At 41.8% G+C, this 23,034-nt stretch overlaps 1 protein-coding gene across 2 annotated transcripts in view; it reads right to left on the bottom strand.

The window, feature by feature from the left end:
- Nucleotides 1–23,034, bottom strand: part of dhx35 (DEAH-box helicase 35) — a 59,763-nt gene that overhangs the window by 3,054 nt on the left and 33,675 nt on the right. The window contains exons 11-21 of one of the 2 annotated variants that reach the window (XM_078554965.1): nt 20,504–20,662; nt 18,077–18,287; nt 15,069–15,193; nt 13,474–13,528; nt 11,761–11,856; nt 9,705–9,799; nt 7,083–7,160; nt 3,993–4,122; nt 2,204–2,285; nt 1,245–1,316; nt 761–872 (exon numbers count right to left, since the gene is read on the bottom strand). In XM_078554965.1, coding sequence (XP_078411091.1) covers nt 761–872; nt 1,245–1,316; nt 2,204–2,285; nt 3,993–4,122; nt 7,083–7,160; nt 9,705–9,799; nt 11,761–11,856; nt 13,474–13,528; nt 15,069–15,193; nt 18,077–18,287; nt 20,504–20,662 — 1,215 coding nt within the window. The remainder of the gene's footprint in view (nt 1–760; nt 873–1,244; nt 1,317–2,203; nt 2,286–3,992; nt 4,123–7,082; nt 7,161–9,704; nt 9,800–11,760; nt 11,857–13,473; nt 13,529–15,068; nt 15,194–18,076; nt 18,288–20,503; nt 20,663–23,034) is intronic. The other variant, XM_078554966.1, reaches the window with a different exon arrangement.

Here is a 23,034-nt window from a genome sequence, read left to right as displayed (position 1 = left end):
TATGGTCATCTGCTGAAGACAGGATGGAGCTTGGTGACAATGAGCCCCTTAGTCCGATAGTCAATCAATACTTATTGTCAAGGCTCATTTGATAAGGTACTGGAAGGTGACTAGTATTTTTAATCATATTCCAGTGTGGAGAAAGTAAGAACATTTAGTTGTTCATCCTGGTAAGAATGCTCAATGACATTTGCATCTTACCCCCCTTTTTCCTCCCCTTTTCCTCCCCCTCCTTCAGGAGAACAATGGGCAAAACTAGCAAGAAAAAGGGCCAGCATTGCTCCCACAGCCAGCAGGTTGGATGGTTAGGTTAACTGGTCCTTCATATAATTTCCTATTTGTGAGATATCACTGTGCTGTGCGCAAGTTGGTTGCTGCGCTCACCTAAAGGACAACAGCAACTACACCACAAAAGTAATTCGCTGGAAGTGAGATGCTTTAAAATAGACTGTAGATGTGATAGGCGCTATATTAGTTCCACTTTCATACCTCAATATTTCTGGGTTCAGATGTGGCATCATAAATCGCTCTTATAAGACTATAAGACCATAAGACATAGGAGCAGAAATTAGGCCATGCGGCCCATCGAGTCTGCTCCGCCATTCAATTATTACCCTAAGACAGCTGCATCCCTTGATCGTATTAAGTTTTATATTTCATCATCCAAGCCAATTATTCTGCTTTTTCCACCCATCTTCCAATGATAGGATGCGCTGCAGGATACAGTCTCAAGCAGAGCACAGAATAGGCAGATACTTACAGTTCTTCTCCGATAGAAGTGTGGGGCTAATTCTAACAACCATGAAGATTCGATCGCGGTCACATCCCTCATAAAGTACTTGGATGTCTGGATGATCTCATTATACACGACCCTGGCAACAGTTGGAATGTGACAATGAGGCGCTAAGAAACTCACAGCTATTATTTCACAGGATGCTATAAGATTCCCCCACTCCATACAAAAATTAGTATTTAATACACCAGATGTTACAGGTCTGGAACGCACAGTCTGAAATGGGGTGGAGCCAGATTCAGTTATAGCTTTCAAAAGGGAACTGGGTATATACTTGAAATGTGGATGGGGGAACTGGATATCAATGCGGAATGGGACTAATTGGATAACTTTCAAAGAGCCAGCACAGGCAAGGTGGCCGAATGGCCTCCTTCTGCGCTGTATCATTCTATGTTTCAATATGTTATATGAAAATAAAATGATGTAACAATCGTCATTGAGTCAAACTTACCACTGTGGTTCCTTCTCTCCATATAATACGGAAGTTGGGTGAATATGAAGCTCATAATCATCTCGAATGGTCCTATAAAAAAGGTCTTCCAGTTAATTTTTTAAAATAAATATGCTTACAGCCTATACTGGAGAATGTCATAGTAGGTAGAAGGCATAGTAGAGTGCAGATTATTTTGTAACTTCATTGCATTTTTAAAAATTTCTTTCATGGGATGTGGGCATTGCAGGCAAGGCCAGCATTTGTTGCCCATCCCTAATTGCCCTAGAACTGAGGGGCTTGACAGGCCATTTCAGCAGTTAGGAGTCAACAACATCGCTGTGGGTCTGGAGGCCTGACCAGGTAAAGACAGCAGAGTTCCTTCCCTAGAGGGCATTAGTGAACCAGATGGGTTTTTAACGACAACTGATGATGGTTGTCATGGTCACCATTACTGAAGCTAGCCTTATATTCCCAACTTATTAATTGAATTTAAATTCCACCAGTTGCCGTGGTGGGATTTGAAACCGTCTTCTCCAGGGCATTAGCCTGGGCCTTGAGATTGCTCGTCCAGTAACATTACCACTACGCCATCATCTCCCCAAATTGTAATGGAGAGTTGCTACAGGGGATCATAGGAAGAATTTTTCTTCTCCCTAAATCTCTCTTCTGAAGGTGTTGCCTCTGCTCACCCAAGTGCCCATTATTTATGTGTGGGAGACTTGACAATATATACAGGCAGGCTATTCAATCACAGCAGTATCAGAGCTGAGCCCAAATTAAAGCAGCATATTTAAAAAAAGGAGCTTGGGATGGCACCTGTCAAAAAGGTTATGAAAAGTACGCAGTATATCAAAGAGGATATGCATTACATCTAATTGCTTTGTAATGATGGATGTTAAGACTCATTTAGAGAGGATTGCAAGTTAATGAGGGAAAAAAAAATCATAAACTTGACGGCAAAACTGCCTCGTTGTTACCTGTAGAATCCAGAGTAATGAAACTTTGCAGCATTCGCAAAGAAACCTGAAACAATACATCGCAGGATAGGATCTGGGTCACCTGAGGAGAAAGCATATAAAGCAGGTCAGCTCTCATTTCAGATAGCTGTAGGAGCAGACGACTTTACCCATGTTCTGTTAAACAGGAAGCGGGGAATGGGCTGAGACTGGAGTTGTGCTGGGGAGGGGCTGAAGCAGGCTGACATAGATTGGGGCCTGGCTGGTTTTGTGGTGGGGCTGTGCCAATGTTCTGACAGCAGCTTTTAATCATTAATTTCACCCTTGTCTCATTTCAGGACCGGTAGGATTACATTTTGCAATAATCTATTAAAAAAATCAACAAATTTAGCACCCAATTACCATTTCAGGGTTTCATTCTTGCATTATATGAACTAAAATACATATAATAACAAAAAATACTCATACAGAAGAGATCATGCTTTTCTATTTAAGGAATGTCCTGTGCTACTTTCTAGTATCATATTGCAAGGAGTTAAACACTGACATGACCAAACAGATTATAACTATCTTACAATTCTAATTAAATCAATAGTAAAACACACAATAAATCCACACCCTGCATTATATTAACTTCTACTCGGTCCCTCCATGTGATATTGTAACATACTTTCACTACCTTGAACTGGAGAGTTAAATCAGGGATCTATTCCGGCTTACAAATACTTCCAGGAGCCAGTAGTGCAGTGCATTGACTGCGCTACAGACCAATGGAATGTAGTGTTGGGCCTGTAATTCACTGCAATAACAACTTATATTTATATTGTGCTTTTCATATAATAAATGTCCCAAACTTCACTGGAGCATTATAAAACAAAATATGACACTGAATCATATGAGTATTAGGTCAGGTGACCAAAGGCCTGGTCAAACATGTGGGTTTTAAGGAGTGTCCTAGGGGAGAGAGGCAGAGGGGTGTAGGGAGAGTATTCCAGGGCTTAGGGCCTAGGCGACTGAAAGTGCACCCACTGATGCTGGGGCAATTAAAATTGGAGATGCTCAAGAGGCCAGGATTAGAGTAGTGCTCTGGGAGGGTTGTGGAGCTGGGGGAAATTACAGAGACAGGGAGGGGTGAGGAGGGATTTGAAAATGAGAATTTTAAAAGCAAGACACTGCTTGACCAGGAGCTGACATAAATCAGTGAGCACACAGGGGTGATAGGGGAAAAAGACATGGAGCAAGTTAAGACAAAGACAACAGAGTTCTGGATGATCTCAAGTTTACAGAGGGTAGAATGTGGAAGACCAGCCAGGAGTAGTCAAGTTTAGAGTTAACAAAGGCGTGAATGAGGGTTTCAGTAGCACACAGCAATTCCTGATCTTAGTCTTGGGGTAAGGAAGGGGAAAGCAGCAGACAGGAGCCAGGTACTTCTCCATGAGAATGAAACAAAATGCTACCTTGGATTTTTCTTATAAACCAGTTGCACAGTACTATCGATAAGAGCAAGAATAAAATCTGTAAGAAGGATTTCTCGCTAAACTGGGCCAAAAGCTGTCAGTTCCACTATTCTAAGTCTGAATAAATAAATTCAGCAATAGACTCTCCCCTACCCCCATCAGCAGTGGAGAACCAAAATCTTGTTGACAGCAGACACAATACTCTGACATAATTGGTACAGAAATGTGAGCAGCCATTTCCAACTGTTATTAATTATTGCCACTGTACAGCCAGCTGACAGCACAATAGTTGTCCTTTAACTACTCAGTTGTGCCCAGTATAAGGAATTTCAAATACTCCACCATGTTGGTACCTTCACTTGATTTCTTCGGCACTCTGAATTTGGACAATAGCTTTTTCAGTTGCTCCCGGACTGTTGTGGCTCTAACAAGTCCTTTGTAATTTAAGAAATGTTTCTGGCACCACTGCGAGTTTTTATTGTGCTGCAACGGACAAAGAAAACGTATTAATATTGACAGTGTCAACCTCTAACTCATAATTCACAGCAATAACACGGTCATGCTCCAAAACGTAAAGAATTTAAAAACATAACGAGGTAGAAATGGAAAACAGTCACCCACTCTCTGAGGTTTAAAAAAAAAAGAACTCAAAACGTTTAGCAGGTCAGTCAGCATCTGTAAAGAGAAAATGCTTCGGGTGTAAATCGTTCCTCAGAGTTGATGTAAGCATCGCCGAAGGACATTTGAGCTTCCACTCTATGTCCCAATATTTTGCATTTTATTTTAGCACGGTTACATTCTCTTTCAAGAGTCAATCTGACCACCTTTCATCTCACTCTTGCAAACCCGTATCCCTCTACTCTCTGCTGGATCACAAGTCTCACCATTTTCCTTGTTGAGACCTCACGGTGCTACGTACACAGCCATACCCTCCGGAAAGACTTCACAGGGTGGAAGTTAGGTTGGCACCTGGATGTAGGAGACTGGTTTTCTGTAGGGTTCAGCTGATTTTACCAGGTTGAGGGTGCAGCATCTTGCTGACCCTTTTCAGTGGTGATGGTTATTGTTGGGACATTCCAATTAAATTGAGATGTATCACAAATCTAGGAATGAGGTTTGCTCATCTGGTGTAGCTCCCAGCTCTGATACAAATACTTCTATCCTTTACTCCAAATCGAACAAATTTATTTACTTCTGACCCAGTTATGATGAACCAGTTATAATGCGAGAAAGAACTTCTTACACAGAAAGTGGTAATGACCTGGAATTCGCTGCCTATGAGGTTGGTGGAAGCGGAGACAATGAATGATTTCAAAAGGAAATTGAATGAGCACCTTAGGGAAATAAACTTATGGAGCTACCGGGATGCAGCAAGGGAATGGGACAGATTGGATTGTTGTACAGAGAGCCGGCTCTGACTCAGTGGGCCGAATAGCCTCCTTCTGTGCCATAACAACTCCATGACTCTATGTCAGACAGCGGTGTTTATACTGCTCACACATCCTTATTGGCTCAAATGGAACAACAAGTTGCATTTCTATAACTGTCATGAAAATATAATAATTTTCATAATATTACTGTAATTTATTGTAAAGGTAGGTTAATAGTGGGGTTTGGATTAGTTTCTCTGTGTGTAGGCATGTGTGTGTGTGGGTTTTAATTGAATTATAGACAGCGGGTCTTGGTGCTTTGATGTATCAGAAGGGAAACTAGGTTTGAAATGCTAAATACGTAAACATAGCTGCAGTTTTAGAATGGGGGGTGTGAAGAATATTTGCATTTTTAGATAAAACAGTGTAGTAAGGTGTCACACCTAGCCATAAGAGGTTAAACCAAACAGCGTGTTTATTTTCCCCAAAGATTGCTGATAATATGAGTGCTATGAAAGATTTATATTATGGAAAAAGTAAAGTTGCAAAGACATACTGGAACAATGGGACTTACATTAAAAAGGGAGAAACATGTATAAAGGAGATGAGGTTATGTGTAAGGAAAGAAGGCATTCTAAGGTCTAACAAGTGTGAAAAGCCTCCAGCTTCTATGTACCAAGCTGCTGCCTATAGGAACCGAAGCTAAGAGAATTCATTTTAAATATCACTGTCCAGGGTATTGTGTGCTTTGCCTGGGTCTGTTGAAACGTATGTTGTTTTACTGTTGCCTTAACAGAGGTGTAACTGGGGAGTTAGATTAATTAGGGGAGCTAGAAGTTATCACAGTAGTAATTTGTAGATCTAAGTGTGTGCTTAAAATCATTTATTTTATTAATAAATGTTTCACTTAGTTTTGTAAAAAAACCTCAAAGACTCGGTGGACTTATTACTAAGGCACGCATCTTGAAATAAAAATACAAATTGCAAAAACAGTCGTGGCAGCTGTTCCAAATTCCTCTGGGATTTGAGCAGCTCAGCATTTACAATCCGCTATGCCATAACAATAATGCTGCTAACACTATAAGACATTCCAAGGTGCTTCACATGAGAATATTCAAACAAAATTTGACACAGAGCCATAAAGGAGATTTTAGGACACATGACCAAAAGTTTGGGCCAAGAGGCAGGCTGCAAAGAGTGTCTTCAAGGAGAAGAGAGAGGTAGAGATGTTTTTAGAGGAAATTACAGAGCTTATGACCTACGCCGCTGGTCGTTGGCATGGCTGCCAATGGTGGAACGATGAAAAGAGACCAGAATGCAGCCACCTTAAGCTCTACTTAATGGAATCTGTCTGTCAGGGAGATATCTAGTGATGGAAATAAAAAAACTTTTCAATCAACGGATTAAGAAAATACTGCAACAAAGCAACCTGCAGCAATCTGCAAACAGGCTGGTTTGGCCTCTCCAGATGTAACCCAATTTTTTTTTATATAAAAGGGATTTTCCCACCCTTTTTCTTCTCCAGCCTTCTACTGGCTTCACTGCTTACAGATTACAGTACATAGATACTCACAGCCAAGTGGCCAATCTCCATGTGTGAACTTAACTAGTAAATGCCAGTAAGCTATTAAACTCTGGGGAACATCACCCATTAGTCTGATCCTTTCCTCACAGCACATCCACAAATGTGCACGGTTCAGTAAGAGTTTTTGTATACGTTAAACAGAAGTTAGGACACTGGTTATCTTTTTACCCTTTCCGAAGACAAGAGCACTGAAAGCCTCAGGTGAGATCAGTTAACTTAGCACAGACCTGAAATCAAATCTAGGATTATCCGGTCTGCAAAGTTTAGTCCAACATCCGACATTGCTTTGACTCACAGGGCCACAGTAGGAGTCCTAAAGTTAGTGAATATTTCTCTAAGAAATGAAGACTTCAGGGCAAAGCTTTGTAATGGTCCTGTTTTGCTGCTTTCTTAAGTATCGGCTTATAACCACCTTCCATTGATGTCTATATGGCATGGTACAAATTGTGTAACGGCTGTGACCTAGACACAAAAGGCTGGATCCAAACCTTAATGAAGGCCTCATAGACATTCAGCATTGTGAGATGGTCTCCCTCAGCCACAGCAAACTTCCTGTGCTCCCGGGCCTTGAAAGGGAATTTAAAAAAGAATACAGTAAGATACGCACAAAAGCACTGAAGCAAAATTAAACCACAGGAACATTTAACATGCCCCAGGCAAAACCAAACGAATGCCCCTGATATCTCCACCCCTCCACTGCCAGTACAATTCTCCCCCCACCCCACCCCCCGCCAACCCCAGCCCTAACACCCTATACACTCACACTCTTTTGCTGTCTCTCATTTATAAACTAATGCACACATGTCCCAGCAGCTTTAAACCACCGACACAATTTCAGGTTTTATATAGACATTTTCTCTGAGCAATTTCACAGTGGTTCCCGTTTTGTTAGGGCTCAGAGGCTTCAACAGCAGCTGGATAATGCAGTTAAGATTCACATGAGCCATGGATCTAACTGAATCATGAAACAGGCTCCCAAGGCTGAATGGCCTACTCCTGTTCCTATGTCCCGGTTGCTGTAACCTGCACTTGCAGTATTAATGATTCCCCTGCTTGAAGTAATCTGCTTACTGAATTTAATGGGGCTTTTGCAACATTACCAACCTCAATTCAGAATGGCAACATTAAATTCTGAGGAGATTTTACAGCATGGAATAAATGCATCATTTAATATAATGCAGTTAAACAAAACTCAAAAGTCTGACAAATACTTTACAGCGTTAAGCATAAAAATACAGTTCGCTAAAGGTCGATAACAGATTAATTATGCTTTGAATGTTTTCGGTTTTGCAAAAAAGACTCTGTTACTTGTTGAAAAAGGTGTTGAAAAATGTTATGTGCATTAATTATAGTAATATATACACTTAGGCAAGTGCGGAGCTCAAAAGAAAACCACACCTTCCTACCAGGAACATTCCCTTTTGTTTGCTGGGGCTGAATTCACCAGCTTCCAGACATTCATAATAAACAAATGCCAGCATTTTCTGCTTTATCTCAGATTTCCAGCATCCGCAGCATTTTGTTTTTGTGCGATAGACAATCACCTTGTTCAGATTACAACAAGCCCTCTGCTATTTACAGTGATGAGCCCATTAGCAATTTAAAATGAGTAAATCACCTTGACCTAGGAACAAAAGACGATCTCTGCTTCCTTAATTAAAACCGAAACAAAGCGAAATTCATGACAAGCACAATTACAGGGAACAGCATCAGTTTTTTCACCTTGTAAAATGGAAATTATAATTTGCTCCCATTTTTGGCTAGAAGCATTTATTTGAGGGAAAGCAGGGAGATTTAACATAACAATAATCAGCAGGTAATGTATCGCACAATGCTAAACTATCTTTTGTTTAGTAATGAATGGGACAAATGAAAGATGTGGATAACTCTATGGGCCAGATGATTCTTTCTCCCTCAAGCTCAAAGAAGACAACTCTCAGTAATGCTTCTATGTCCCCTAGGTACAGAGGAGTAAATTCATGGTGCTACGGTGTGCAGAGACCAGTACAACCCTGTAAAATGAAACCGTGCAAATCCACAGGATGTATCACGTGATGCTGTAATCCTTCAGCTGCCTGCTTTTACAGCATGTTGCCTCAACCTCAGAAAAACATTCAACATGAAACACAGCACACAGACAAGGAATAAAAGATTTTTTTTTTTTAAATAAAGAGAAAGGAAATCTAATTACTGAACATATATAAAATAGCAAATACAGGGCAGGGAGCTTCAAATGATATTTATAAAGCACACAGACCTAATGGGTTGTGGCATGATTTGCACCTCTTCTGTTACATAACAGCTTCAGAATAAGTTAAGGGATCCACCGATACCTCAATGTATTTATCAAGTGAGTAGCTGAACCCTGAAGACCAAGAAAGTTCTGGGTTCAATCCCTTTTTGCTGATTTAGTTAACCCCAAACTGGGATTGCAATAAGTGTGTTACTCAGTGCCCTTATGAGAGTGAGGTGGAAATTGTCCAGAGTGCTGCATGGGCACAGGGTGAGCAATGAATTGAGCTTGGCTGTGATGTGCTCCTCAGTCAAATAGCCTGCTGACAATCACTGCCAAAGTGCACACGTGAGTGACAGACAAGATGCTGGGGGATAACTGGTATATGTAAAACCATGCCCGAGCAAGGAGTCAATCCCTTTATGAAAGAACAGAGATGACGAGGAAGGGGCGAGGGTGATGGGTGGTAATTGGGAATAAAAAATAAACTTCAAGCTCATAAAGTTACATCATGTGCATTATAACCGAAGAACAGAGGAGTGGGTGAATTACGGAAATAACGCATGGAGTGAGTCAGAGCTTTGTAACTCACTTATCCGTTATCAATAAATAATTTGACTTGTGGTAAATAAATATTATGCACATTCACATTTTATGTTCCACGGGGAAACCTTAAATTATATTGCAGCCTCTTGTCCATTAAAACCCAACACCCGTTCCTCTAAATAAAACCTAAGTCCCCTAGGCTAGATCACTGCTTTCTTACAGTGAAGAGGCCAGTCTGCACTCAGAGATTCAATAGAGAATATTAGCGGGGGTGGGGGGGGGGTGCCCGGGATGGGCAGGTTGTGAGACTTTATAAAACTTCTGAACCTACCGCTGCACCTTTCTGGTTTGGGGGCACCACAAACACATTCTGTATCTGCATCATGGCCGCTATACTCAAAATCTCCTGTGAGCACCCAAAGTTTCCTCAAATTAAAAGAAAAAGGAAAAGATTAGTAATTGTCACCTGCACTGTGCATCTGTATTAGTCACAATGTCACAAGTGAATGTGACGATGGTGATCACGTCTGTTTAAAAATACCCCTTTTCCTGCACATTTTGATTTATTTCTCTCTCTACCACGCTGTGTAACACTTCCTGGACGAGGTAGCTGTCAGTCAAAATCAGCCTGTTCTGAATGTTTCAATAGGCTCCTCTTGCATGATCATTGGTATACAGACACTGTACAGATATCAGTTTATATTCATTAATATATGTTTGTCAATGTACTTGTCATAATGTTATTAACCTGTACTTAACTTGTAGTAAATTCACATTTACTAAATCTTGATGCAATATTGGTGATTTGTTAAAATTAAAGAAACAAGCTTATGTTAAGTGTTCTTTTTCTGTAAGCTGGGCTGCTGGAAGCAGGCTGTGCTAGGAAGTGCCTGATTTTCACACGCCACCTCCTGTGAGCATCCCCTCCCCTGCCACATTGTAATCGGGAGCTCGACGGCTGATGAGTCGAAGGATGTGTATTGATCTGGGCTGCACACGCAAGGCTATAGGTCCTGAAATCCACACGCAATACCAGCTCTGTGCAACATCAGCCATGCGTTTTCAAACACTCACTCGCTCTCCATTATGTATTTGGAATTGGATCTGGAGATAAGCAGCCCTTGCAGTAGGGCACCATTGCAATGGACACATGCTATTATTCGGCCTAGCTGGTTAGTTCAGGTGTTTGTACTCCAAGCATCTCCACCCGCCTTATTTCATCTAACCCAATCAGCATATTCTTCTATTCCTCTCTCCTTCATGGGCTTACCTAGGCTTCCTTTATAGCATCTATGCTATTCACCTCAAGTACTCCATGCAGTAGCAAGATCAACATTCTAATCACTCTTTACATGAAGAAGTTTCTCCTGTGAAGGGCCTAGAGATGTTTTATTATGTAAGAGGTGCTGCATAAAAGGAAGTTGCTGTTGAATTCTTCACTGGATATATGGCAATCTTATATTTATATCCCTAGTTTTGGTCTCCCCCACAAATGTAAACATCTTCTCCATGTTTATTCGATCAAACATCTTCATAATTTTAAAGCCCTCTATTTGGCCATTCCCTCAGCCTTCACTTCTGTAGAGGCGGATAGGCTGCAAATTCAGTGTTAGGTTTGGCAGTCTGTAGAGATGTGAACAACAACATTGCAGAAAGTATTCAACAAAGGATGAATTAGGCTCTGTTCATGCACTTTGCAGTGTCTGGTTCAGAATGGCTCCATTTTGCTTTCCATTGATGGTGAAACAGATGACCCAATCCCATTAGTTCCCTACCAGGTAGGAGGACATTGTTAACATTAGCCCTATAATGTCCACAGCTGTGAAATAATTGCACAGTGAATAATTATTTTCTTCCTCCTTCCTCACCTAGTCTGGTCAAGAGCAACATAGAATGATTACAGCACAGGAGGCCATTTGGACATCCTGTCCATGCCAGTTTTCTTTCCAGAGCAACTCAGTTAGTCCCCCCCTTTTTTCTACAGCCCTGCAGTTTTTAAAAATTTAGGCAATTATCCAATTCCCTTTCGAAAGCCACGACTGATTCTGGCTCCACCACACTCTATCAATTTGTTAAATAATCTACGCAAACAGGGCTGGAAATCCCCTTTGAAGCCACACCATAAGATATTAATCATGGTGACTCTTTCCTTTGAGAGAGAGAGAGAGAAAAACAATCCTTCTACAGCAACAACTTGTATTTATAAAACGCCTAGTGAGCTTGGTTAAAGGAGGTAGGTTTTTTAAAGAGTGTCTTGAAAGGAAGAGAGAGAGAGAGAGAGGTGGAGAGGCGGGTAGGTTTAAGAAGGGAATTCCAGAACTTGGGGCTTAACTGAAGACAGGGCTGCCAATGCCTGTACACTTTACTATGCTGGTGCAGAGGCTTACCTGACTCCAGGAGCATTTTAGCAAACATGGGATTCAGAGGGAATTCAGCCATGCGTAGGCCAAGAGGGTCAGTAAGGAAGCACTGATCGTTCAAGCCTGCAAATGGCACACAGAACAAATTCTGCAATTAATGATGTGGTATACCTGTGGGGAAACATATCAAAGGCTGTGTGACTATCATTCTCGACATTTAGTTATTAATTTGTTTCCAGAAACGAACTAACTTTGAAAAAAAAATGTAGCCTCTCATTCCCTTCAATACGTTCTCGTAATGGAAAGCTTGCAAGCGGTAAAGATGCCAGTGAGCTTTCAAGGCTGATTCGGATCATGGGCTCTCTCTCCAGGCAACTGAGCATCATGGTGAGACTGAACAATACTCCTCTAAGGTCTGGGTTCAATATAAGCCTAGATTGGACGGAAATGTTTTACTTTAAGGCTCATAAATTAAATGAGTTTATGGTGCTATCAGCAGTTGTTACTCCAATGTGCTGCCCCATTGGAGTCAATTTAACTCTAAAATGATACCACCTATCTCCCCCTTAAAGAGAATACTGTTATGTTTTTGTGGTTTTATGCTAGATTTATTACTTGGGTTCAGTATCAATGTAAGTGGCTGCCATGTCTCTGATGGGGCAGTGTATTGCTTTTTCTGCCTAATACCCAAGCTAATGTAGAGACACTCAGGGACTGAAGTAAATCCTTGACACTGTATTCTAATTTGCAGAACAGATCCTGTGCCAACAGGCAGCCTCCTCTCCTTGAGTATGTGGAAAATATACTGATCTGACCAAGACTCAGAATATAAGGCAACAGTTTACTTAACATTAAGCAGGTAAACAAACAAACATTATACTTAAAAATAGTGACAAACTTTATTATCCTCCTCAAAATGGCAAATTAACAAAGCTGTTTTTCCTGCTCTATCTCTTAAGATAAAAGTGATTCTTAAAGCATGCTTGTTCACTTGTGAAATACTAAAATGCTGGTACTGATGTAGCTGTCTCCCTGCTGGCTTCAGACTGATTGCTGAGGAGAGCCTTAGAAGCTTACTGTAAACCAACAATTGGAAGTTCTTGGCCATAAAGCTGTTCATCCACAAGTACACAGAGAACCATTAGCCCTGCCCCCAACAGTGCCCCAATCTGCATCTTGACCCCTGACACAGATGTCAATCAACTAGAGTCTATGGAATATGATGAATGGCTTTATCAGTGATCAGTGCCAAATACTTTAATTACCTGCTGGATGGGTTCTATTCCCAGGTATTGTGTGAACCCATGCATATCAAGGACTTCCAGAATTGTGCAAGTGCTTGCTCTCCCCTATGTTGTGAATATCAGCCAAACTATAAAATGTAGCTTGTAGGAAGCAGCCACCGATAACAGATGTTATAACCCAGTGGGTCTATCGTGACAGGAAATAAGGAAACTAATGGATAATCAAACAAAATGGCTTTGTTTCCTTGCAGACTTCATTCTGTCTCCCCTACCATGCGGGCAGGAGAATCAGTGGTTGGTCTTCAGATTAGAGCGAGTTGACTCCTGACCAGGCAGGTAGCAGGTGTCCGAAGCTAATTATCAAAACCAAACAATGTGCTTGAGTTCCATGTTGGGTATGTTTCATATCTAAAAGAATTTTACCTACTTCTTTTTAAAAATGGACTACAGAGAAGGTGAATTTTGTCAGAAATCCCAAAAACAAATATATCCTTACCTCCTAGTGCATAAAGCAGTTCTAGTGCCTGGACCATTGACTGGGCTGGGGGAGGCTGTGAACAGAACAAAAGATACAGTATAAAAGTGTTTGACTTGTTTCATGGCTATTACAACCCCATAGTTTATACCCATACTTAAAGTTTATTGTATGAACTATTACAGGATTCTTAAAGTTGCAGGCAATGAAGGACTTATTTTCTCTGTTGTTTCTCAATCCAATAATGTCACCACCACCTCCCAGCATAGCATTATAATATGCTTCCAACTTCTCATTGCAACACTTCCTGAAATGCCCAACCTCTCTCACTATAACAGATATATTCCACATTTGCACTATAACATTCTGATATACCCCATGCTTCACAGTCACATTCTGATACTCCCCCATCTCTCACTATAACACTGCGCTATGCCCCACACTCTTTACTATTAAATTCTGATATGCCTTACACATCTAAAACTCTGATATGCCCCACCTCATATCACACACCTCTCTTTAACATTCTGATATGCTTCGTTTCGCTCTGTGATATGTCCCACATAGTACATTCTGATATGTCCCAAACTCTCATTATAACATTCTAAGATATGCCTCACTCTTCATTATAAGACTCAATAATTATCATCTCTGGATGAGGTTCCAGGGTCACTTTCAGCACAAAATAATTGTGCCGCAGCGGCTGCTGTGTTTTACTTAAAATAGACAGTAATTACTGTAGATGGTAAGCATTCCTTTTTCTCTGGTAGCTCAGCGCTTAAACATAAAAGCAAATTACTGCGGAGGCTGGAAACCTGAAATAAAAGCAGAAAATGTTGGAAAACATTTAGGAGGTCAGGCAGCATCTGTGGAGATAGGAACAGAATTTAACTGAGTATTTTCCAGCATTTAACTGTTTCCTTCTCTACAGATGCTGCCTGACCTGCTGAGCATTTTCCAGCATTTTCTGTGATTATTGCAGTGCTTTGCATAAAATTATTTTTTGTGCTGCTTATACGCAGTCGTTAATCCTGAGTTCCTTAGAATGCAACGGTAACATGTCAGTTAGACATACCTGCCTCTGCAGTGAGAGTATTTTATTCTCTTCTGCCCCTCCAGAGCTGCAAGACGTCAACACAAGAGTTGCAGCCCTGAAGAAGAGTCCTGCAGACTCGAAACGTTGACTTCGTATCTCTCTCTCCACAGATGCTGCCAGGCCTGCTGGGTTTTTCCAGCAATTTCCGTTCCTATTTCAGAGTCGCAGCGTGTGGGACCCAGTGGAGAGAGGGCCCTTCCAATGCTGGGGAAATCACCTTATTCTGAAATTTTTGCCTGAAACTTTTATAACTTTAAACTGAGGCGAGAACGTAAGGAAGTGGGAGCCCTCACTCTTTGCGCCATTTCCCGATTCAAAGAGCCTCTGCTGAAGCTACTCCTTGCAATCGGCCACTAGCAATATAGCAAGCTGCTCTTGGCCTAATTTTATGGGGTGTGACAAATTCCTGTCGGAAGGCTTAATCCCCGAGCTTCACATTTCAGCTCCGCAGGCCTCATGCTCTGGATTTTATTCACTTGATAATAAGTGGATGTTATCTGGAGATGCAGTAATTACTTACAGAGAGAAAATGGAACCTCAGCACATTGTCAATGCCCAGTGCTTTTAGCTGGAGTATGACTGGAGCGAGGTTACTGCGCTGCATCTCTGGCACTGTGGACTCCGGCAGCTTCTCAAAGGTTTCCTCTAAAGGGATAGAAGAAAAAAACATAAGCAACATTCTGAAGCCGGCACTTCAAACTCCGAGGTTGCACATTGAAACTTCAAAAAGCTAAATGAGAGCTTTCGGTTTCTTGCCTACAGCTAGCTCTATAACAAGGGGAGATACTTCATATTTTTTTTCCATTCATTCATGGAGTGTGGGTGTCGCTGGCTAAGCCAGCACTTTTTGTCCATCCCTAGTTGCCCTTGAGGAGGTGGTGGCGAGCTGCCTTCTTGAACCACTGCGGTCCCGGTGACGTAGGTACACCCACAGTGCTGTTAGGGAGGGAGTTCCAGGACTTTTGACCCAGTGACAGTGAAGGAACGGCGATATATTTCCAAGTCAGGGTAGTGAGTGTGAGGGGAACTTCCAGCTGGTGGTGTTCCCATATGTCTGCTGCCCTGGTCCTTCTAGATAGTAGTGGCTGTGGGTTTGGAAGGTGGTGTCCAAGGAGGCTTGGTTAAGTTCCTCAATACTTGTCTCAGAGCATGGAAAGAAATACAGAAATTGCACTGGGATATCACAAAGTAAGTCACGAATTTCAGCCGCTTAATTCACTGTCCACAAATCTGGGGGCAATCAGTGATGTTTAACTCTGCATTTGAATTATTACACACTACCTGGAACCATGATTCTTGTAAAATAAAGACAGGAGGGTCTATTATTTTATCACTGAGATTCCTTTTATCCTTTAGATTGGTACAGTATCAATATAAAAACTCATTCAGCATTAATACGGAATTCCTTTATTTATATTAACAAAGGTGAAGCCCAGTTTAAAATAAACAGATTAACACCTTTGTCGAAAAGGCAGACAAAGACATTTCCTACAAATGCATTAACGCACTAAAAATCAGAGAGTCTAACATGAAAGCAAAAGCATTGAGATTCAACACAGCTAGCAGTGGAAGGGTCAGGCTTAAACAGATGGTCCTGTATAAAAGTAACAGCTGGGCTACACCTCTGCTAGAGAAGATACACCCTGCTCGGTGCCAGCCACCTTTCTTGTGTACTCAGTCCACGAGCAGGAGGTACAGTGAAAGAAAGAATGCTTATGTCTTCTGCGTCCTTTCAACTTGACACTCAAAATACTGATCCCAGCCTTGGGAAGCAGTTTGGGGCTGGTACAATGGTCTTTGGTGCTTCCATAGGCCAGGGAGAAATTATCCAGGATTTCATTCTCCTGATTACTATCAATGATCCCTTGCTGTAAGGGGAGGTGCATGTGAGTGTGTGAATAAATAGTGTTGGAAGATCTATTTTCTTTCATATAAAATATTTAAAAATAATTTCCTGTAAAAAAAAATGCATGGATGCATCGCCCAGTGCCACACTCAGTCACATAGACCTGAAAGTCCTCAGTTCAATACCTGATCTGTGATCAGTTCATGGAATCATTCAGCACAGAAGGAGGCCATTCAGCCCGTCATGCCAGTATTGGCTCTTCAGTAAAGCTATTCAATTGATTCCCCTCCCCTGTTGTTTCCCCATAGCCTTTTGTCTTTTTTTTCCTTTAAGTATTTATCCGATTCTCTTTTGAATGTTATGACCGAATCTGCTTCCAGAACCCTTTCAGGCAGGGCAATTCAAATCACAACAACGTACAGCATGTTGCCTCTGGTTTTTGACCTGTCTGCTTCTCCTTATTTACTCTGTCAAAACTATTCTTGATTTGGAACACCTCTATCAAATCTCCTCCTATCTGATCTCAGGCGAAGCAATTGCTGAGTCTGATAACTGGGCTCAGTAATCCTGTGGAGGGGAAATAAATCAGCACGAGCTTCCCCTCCCAATCGCTATCCAGTGCCTCCTACTGGTAAGTGGAGGTTGAGCTGTGATCCACCTCCAGTTGAACAGCCTGCCAACATTCACTTTCTAAGCTTTCACATAATGAACAGGCACTTGGTTGAGGTGCCGGGGGCTTTCAGTAACCCAACGAGAGTCCTGCTTCCGAAGAGGGGGAGTGAAAATTGAGAGAGGAAGAAAAATAGATAGTTAGATAGTCCTTAAGAAGCAGGCTCTCAGAGAACTCCTGAAGAACAATCCATCAGTTAGCATCACCACTCCAAGCTTCTGCTGATGTAGTCAACAGTTAATTACAATTTTCCAGCATGGTACAATCTTATATTAAAGCATTGCTACATTTTCATTCCATACTCAGGTTACCTGCAATAAACTTTTATAATCTGAGATTGGCTTTTACTAAAGGACTTTCCTATAAGTATGGACTGTCCATGGCCCCAGTGATGGTCAGAATAAAGATTTAAAAAGGTTTTTTTTTTGTTGCAATCTAGTACATACATTTAAACTGTGTCACAGCAGGTTCCTGCAGGAAATAAAGTAAATTGTAGACCATTCAGCAATTAAGCACCCTACCACTCCCAAACTCCACAATCCAATTTATCATTTTTTCATGACTACAGACTTAACTTGTGTTGAGTTATGGTTCCACAGGCATCAGTTCTTGCCTGTTTTAAATGGCCAAACTTGATACATGAGCAAAGACAGTGGACTTCAGTGGAATATTCTACCATCAGGGCTGCACAGTTTAAGCCAAATCAGATTCTCGCCCATTATACGTCTCCTCCCCCAACAATAAGACCACTTAAGAAGTTTCTTAAAACTTAACTTTCTGACCTTGGTCCTGTGCTGTAATATCTCTTTATGGGGGCTCAATGTCAAATTACATCTGATAATGGTCCTGTGAAGCACCTTGGAAGGTTTCACTATGCTGAAGGCGCTATCTAAATGCTGGTTGTTATTTCACCTGCCCCTGCGAGACTCGGTTTCACGTCCAACTAAACTGTCAGATCCAGCGAGACTCAAGAGCTGCTTTAAACTAATGCGACTCACAGACACTTTCTCACCTGTGCACAGCCTGAAGCACTTTCCCGAGCGGTTTCGACCTGCCCTCCCCGCTCGCTGAGCCGCAGACGCCTGGGAGACTGGGGTGACCACCAGAGACTCAATACCTGTTCTGGGGTTGTAGGCTCTCAGCTTCACAAAGCCGCAGTCAATGACGAAAACAATCCCGTTAATGGTGATCGAAGTTTCTGCTATGTTCGTGGCCACCACTATCTGTGAAGAGAAAGGAAGAAACATACAACCAGCGCTGCATCTTTATAGAGGCATCAAGTACAGAAACAAGGAAGTTATGATAAATCTTTCTAAATCACTGGAGTATCTGGTGACCACAATTTAGAAAGGGTGTGCTCCGGAGCAGGTGCAGAGGAGATTTACTAGAAGCCTGCCAGGGACGAGGAACGTCAGTTTATGGGGAGAGCCTGGAGAGGCTTTTCACTGGCAGGAAGGTTAGTGACCAGAGGACACAGGTTTAAGCTAATTGCCAAAAGAATCAGAGACGAGCTGAGGAGAATTGTTTTTACGCAGCAAGTGGTTACGATCTGGAACGCGCGATTCTGAACGGGTGGTGGAGGCAGATTTAATTGTGACTTTCGTACAGGAATTAGATATATACATAAAAAGGAAAACATTTGCAGGGCTATGGAGAAAGAGCTAGGGGAGTAGGCTAATTGGACAGCACAGGCATGACAGGCCAAACAGCCTCTTTCTATATTGCATGATCATGATTCAATGCTGGTTTTCCTCACTGTCCCTGGTTTACAAGATGCAAGGGGACAGCGCCATATGCTGGCGCTGTGAAGTACTGCACTACAAAAGAGTGTACAGGATGTGCATTGAACTTGGGAACAAGTCACTTGGCTTGTGGTGTACAGGGAATATTTATTTTTGTAGCTTGTGGGGGTTATCCATTAAATTTTCCTCGCAACTTTCTATTCCGCTGCTCTCCCAAGTGCTGAATCTGCACAGGTGGGATAATGTCCACAAATTGTACCCATTTAAAATAATTCTGATGGCCACCTGATCTGCCTACTAATTGTGCCAGTGAACCAGTGCAGTGGTGGTACAGTACAGTACAGTACTGTATTAGCATTCAAGCCCCGCTTCCGGACTCGAGCACATAATCTAACAATTTAGTGCATCCCTATGGGAGTGCTGCATGGTCAGAGGTAGCGTTTTTCTGAGATGTTAAAACTGAGTTCCTATCTGCCGGTTCATTAAAGATCCCATTCAAGATTTTCAAAGAGGACAGGAGAGTTCTCAAATATTGCCCGATAGTTAGCCCTCTACCAACACGACCAAAACAGATCAACAATAGTTAGCCCTCTACCAACATGACCAAAACAGATCAACTTGTTGCTTTTTGGGGGACACTGTCCGTGTGCAGAATGGCTGCCGCATTTCACAGAGTCATAGCAGGACAGGAGGCCATTCAGCCCCCTGAGTCCATGCCAGCTCTCTCAGCAATCCAGTCAGTCCCAATCCCCCATTCTATCCTCGTAGTTCATTTTGCACAAGCGCCCATCCAACCTCATTTTGAAATCATGCTCATCTCCACTTCCACCACTCTCCAGGCAGTGTTCCAGGTCATTCACAGCTGCTGTGCTAAACATTTCTTCCTCACATTCTCCTTGCATCCTTTGCCTAAAACCTTAAATCTGTGTCCCCTCATCCTGTATCATCAGCCGGCTTTTCTTTGTCTACCTTATGCAAACCTGTCATAATCTTGTACACGTCGATCAAATCTTCCCTTAATCTCCTTCGTTCCCTACATAACATAACATAACATAACAGGAAAAAATTGTTTGGCTCTACTTATTTGGTTCCTTTAGGGAAGGAACTCTGCCATCCTTACTGATCTGGCCTACATGTGGTTCCAGACCCACAGGAATGTGGTTGATTCTTAAATGCCCTCTAAAATGGCCTAGCAAGGCACTCAGTTCTCAAGGGCAATTAAGGATTGGTAATTAAATGCTGACCTAGCCAGTGACGCCCCATCCCATGAATGAATTAAAAAAAGCCATTAGAGGACATAAAATGTTAAATATAAATGTAATTTCTTTCTTTGTTTAAAGGTGTTGGTCCCTTGACAGGGTATGGTGCAAAGGTCACTGGGTACCTTATAGTACCTCAGCAATTCTTCACATATTATTACCCTGGTCAATGAGTGCAGGCAGACTATTTGACCATAGAAAACAACACTGCCAAGTTGATCCTGTCCTCTCCTGATACCAACAGTCCTTTAAGGTGACTAGGAACTGGAACCCTTGCTGATTTTGCACTCGTTAGCTCAGAGGCCAACAGCAATGTTTCCACACTCACCCGAACTGAAATCGGTCACCTTAGGACAGACATTGGCACAGAAAATATAAAGAAGTGACTGGGGGCTGTTAGCTATTTCTAACAAGAGATGTGTGTGTGTGCAATCTCACCTTCCTGCAGTTAGGGGACATTCTTTCAAAGACTTTCATCTGCTCGCCAGGAGGCAGCCCTGCATACATAGGGAGAACACGGAGGTGCTTTTTCATCCCACTGCGAGAAAGAGCACGGGCCTGCTCTATCACCATGGAAACCACCATCTCCACTTCCTCCTGCAGAAAGAAAATATGACTGAAAAGGAATTTCAATGCATTTACGAGTGTTACTCTGCACCTCTCTATATCCACAATATTGACAAAAAAATGGAAACCGTTATAAAATAGTGGCTATTTCACTTTCTCCTACTCACTCTGCACCACTCATCATTTCTCCTTCCGTTCTGTCACTTATTTTTCTTCATTTACCAAACACCAATATCATTACTCCCCTCTGTGTTCTATTTTTGTGTAGGCTATTAAAGCTGTTACATTAATTCCAGCCTGGGTTCTTAACACATTCAAAATAAACAGGCCAACAACTGCATTAACATTAATTTAAACAGAAGTGTTAATAATGTGTTAAAAATATTGCACAGAGGGAATTAAAGCCACATTGCCTTAAGGGTATACATCCATTGCCTCACATTTTTCCACTGAGATGCTTGTCCTAATGATCTATGAATGAAGAAAATGTGATTCAAAATAAACAAGTGTGTGCCAGTAATGATAAGTAGAGGTTTCTCAACCAAAACACTATTCATCATGACTACCACAGCCGCTGTTATAAATTGTAGATTAAAATTGATTTTTATATACTTTTAGATCTTCAAAATTCCTTTCAGTTAAAGAACCACAGAATCTTTACAGTGCAGGAGGAGGTCATTTGGCCCATCGAGTCTACACTGGCTCTCTGAAAGAGCATTCTACCTACTCCCCTCCTCTGCCTTATCCCTGTAACTTTGCACATTCTCTATTTTCAGGTAGCAATCCAATTCTCTTTTGAATACCTAGATCAAACCTGCCTCCACCACCCTCTCAGGCAGTTTGTTCCAGACTCCAACCACCCTCTGGGTGAAAATTTCTTTCCTCACATCACTTCTACTCCTTTTGCCCATCATTTTGAATCTGTGCCCTCTCGTTCTTGATGTGCTCTTGAGTAGAAACAGTTTCTCGCTATTTACCCTGTCCATACCTCTCAGGATCTTGAATACCTCTATCAAGTCTCCTCTCAGTCTTCTTTTCTCCAAGGAAGAGAGTCCCAACCTCTCCAATCTATCCTCACAGCTACAATTGTTTGTCCCTTGAATCATTCTTGTGAACCTCCTCTGTACTCTCTCCAATGCCTTCACATCCTTCCTAAGTATGGTGCCCAGAACTGGACTCAGTACTCCAGATGAGGCCTAACTAGTGTCTTATACAAGTTCAACATGACCTCCTTACTCTTGTACTCAATGCCCCTTAGAAGACTCATTATATTAATTTACTTCTCACTTTTATTTTTTTCACTTATGTTGGGACGATGCTTGGTGGGTGTCAAACACCCACATGTTGCCTTTCCCAAGTCCCTATATTCACATGTAAACCCAGACTTTCAGCATTTGCAAGATATTCCCCACAGTTGTACCCTTGCTGAATGCTACCATGTCCTCAGACAACATCTATAATGTGCATTTTCCCATATGGACCTCTGGGAACGAATCAGGAATTGGATACTCAATGAGGTTTTTACTCACTCCCTAGACCAAGGGGAATTGAAGTTGACTGTAGTTCCCTATTGCCATCCTGAGAGAAATTGGTAAGGACAGTAGAAACCGGGTGTCTCAGGCAAAGGTGTGTGTGTGTGGCGGGGGGGTATAACCGCAACGAATCAGTACGATCTGCCACTCCTCACTGTTGTCTAACAAGTAGTACTTGTGTGTACATGTGAAGCAAAGCAAGTTGGGGCTCAGCCATGATGACCCCACTTTCAAATCGATGAAGAACGCTCACTGTCTGGATTCACACATAACAAATGGCCACTTGCTTGAGGGGCCACAGACCAGGCAGCATCTGTGGAACATTTCCCAAGTACAAGTCAGCCCTCGCAGGAAAGTGGGGGAGAAAATCAGGCAGCAGACTGAAATGGCACATGTTATTGATAACGTGCATATTTTTAAAAAAATCTAATGCAAACCTTTGTTGGATCAATTCCAGGCACTCAGAGCAGATACACAAAATACATTAATTTTATCAAAAAAGATTTGTTGATGTCATATTATTAGTTTTCTATATTACTTGGATCCAGGATATAAGACAGTCACTAATTGCTTTAACCCAAGCAAGTTAATGAGCGAGGGTTACCATGAAGAAATAGTCTGAAATAAAAACAGAAAATGCTGGTAAAACCCAGCAGTCTGGCAGCATCTGTGAAGACAGAAACAGAGTTAACGCTTCGAGTCCGTATGACTCTTCTTCACAGCCAAAGCTGCTGCCGGACCTGCTGAGTTTTACCAGCATTTTCCGTTTTTACTTCAGATTTCCAGCATCTGCAGTATTTTGCTTTTATCTAAGAAGAAATAGCCTTTGGATTGAGGCTTATAATGACATAAATGGGAAAATATTCTGCC

This window comes from Cetorhinus maximus, chromosome 13 (genome assembly GCF_964194155.1).
Source record: "Cetorhinus maximus chromosome 13, sCetMax3.hap1.1, whole genome shotgun sequence".
NCBI lineage: Eukaryota > Metazoa > Chordata > Chondrichthyes > Lamniformes > Cetorhinidae > Cetorhinus > Cetorhinus maximus.
Note: the sequence above shows the minus strand (reverse complement) of the source record. Positions and strands in the feature narration are given on the sequence as shown.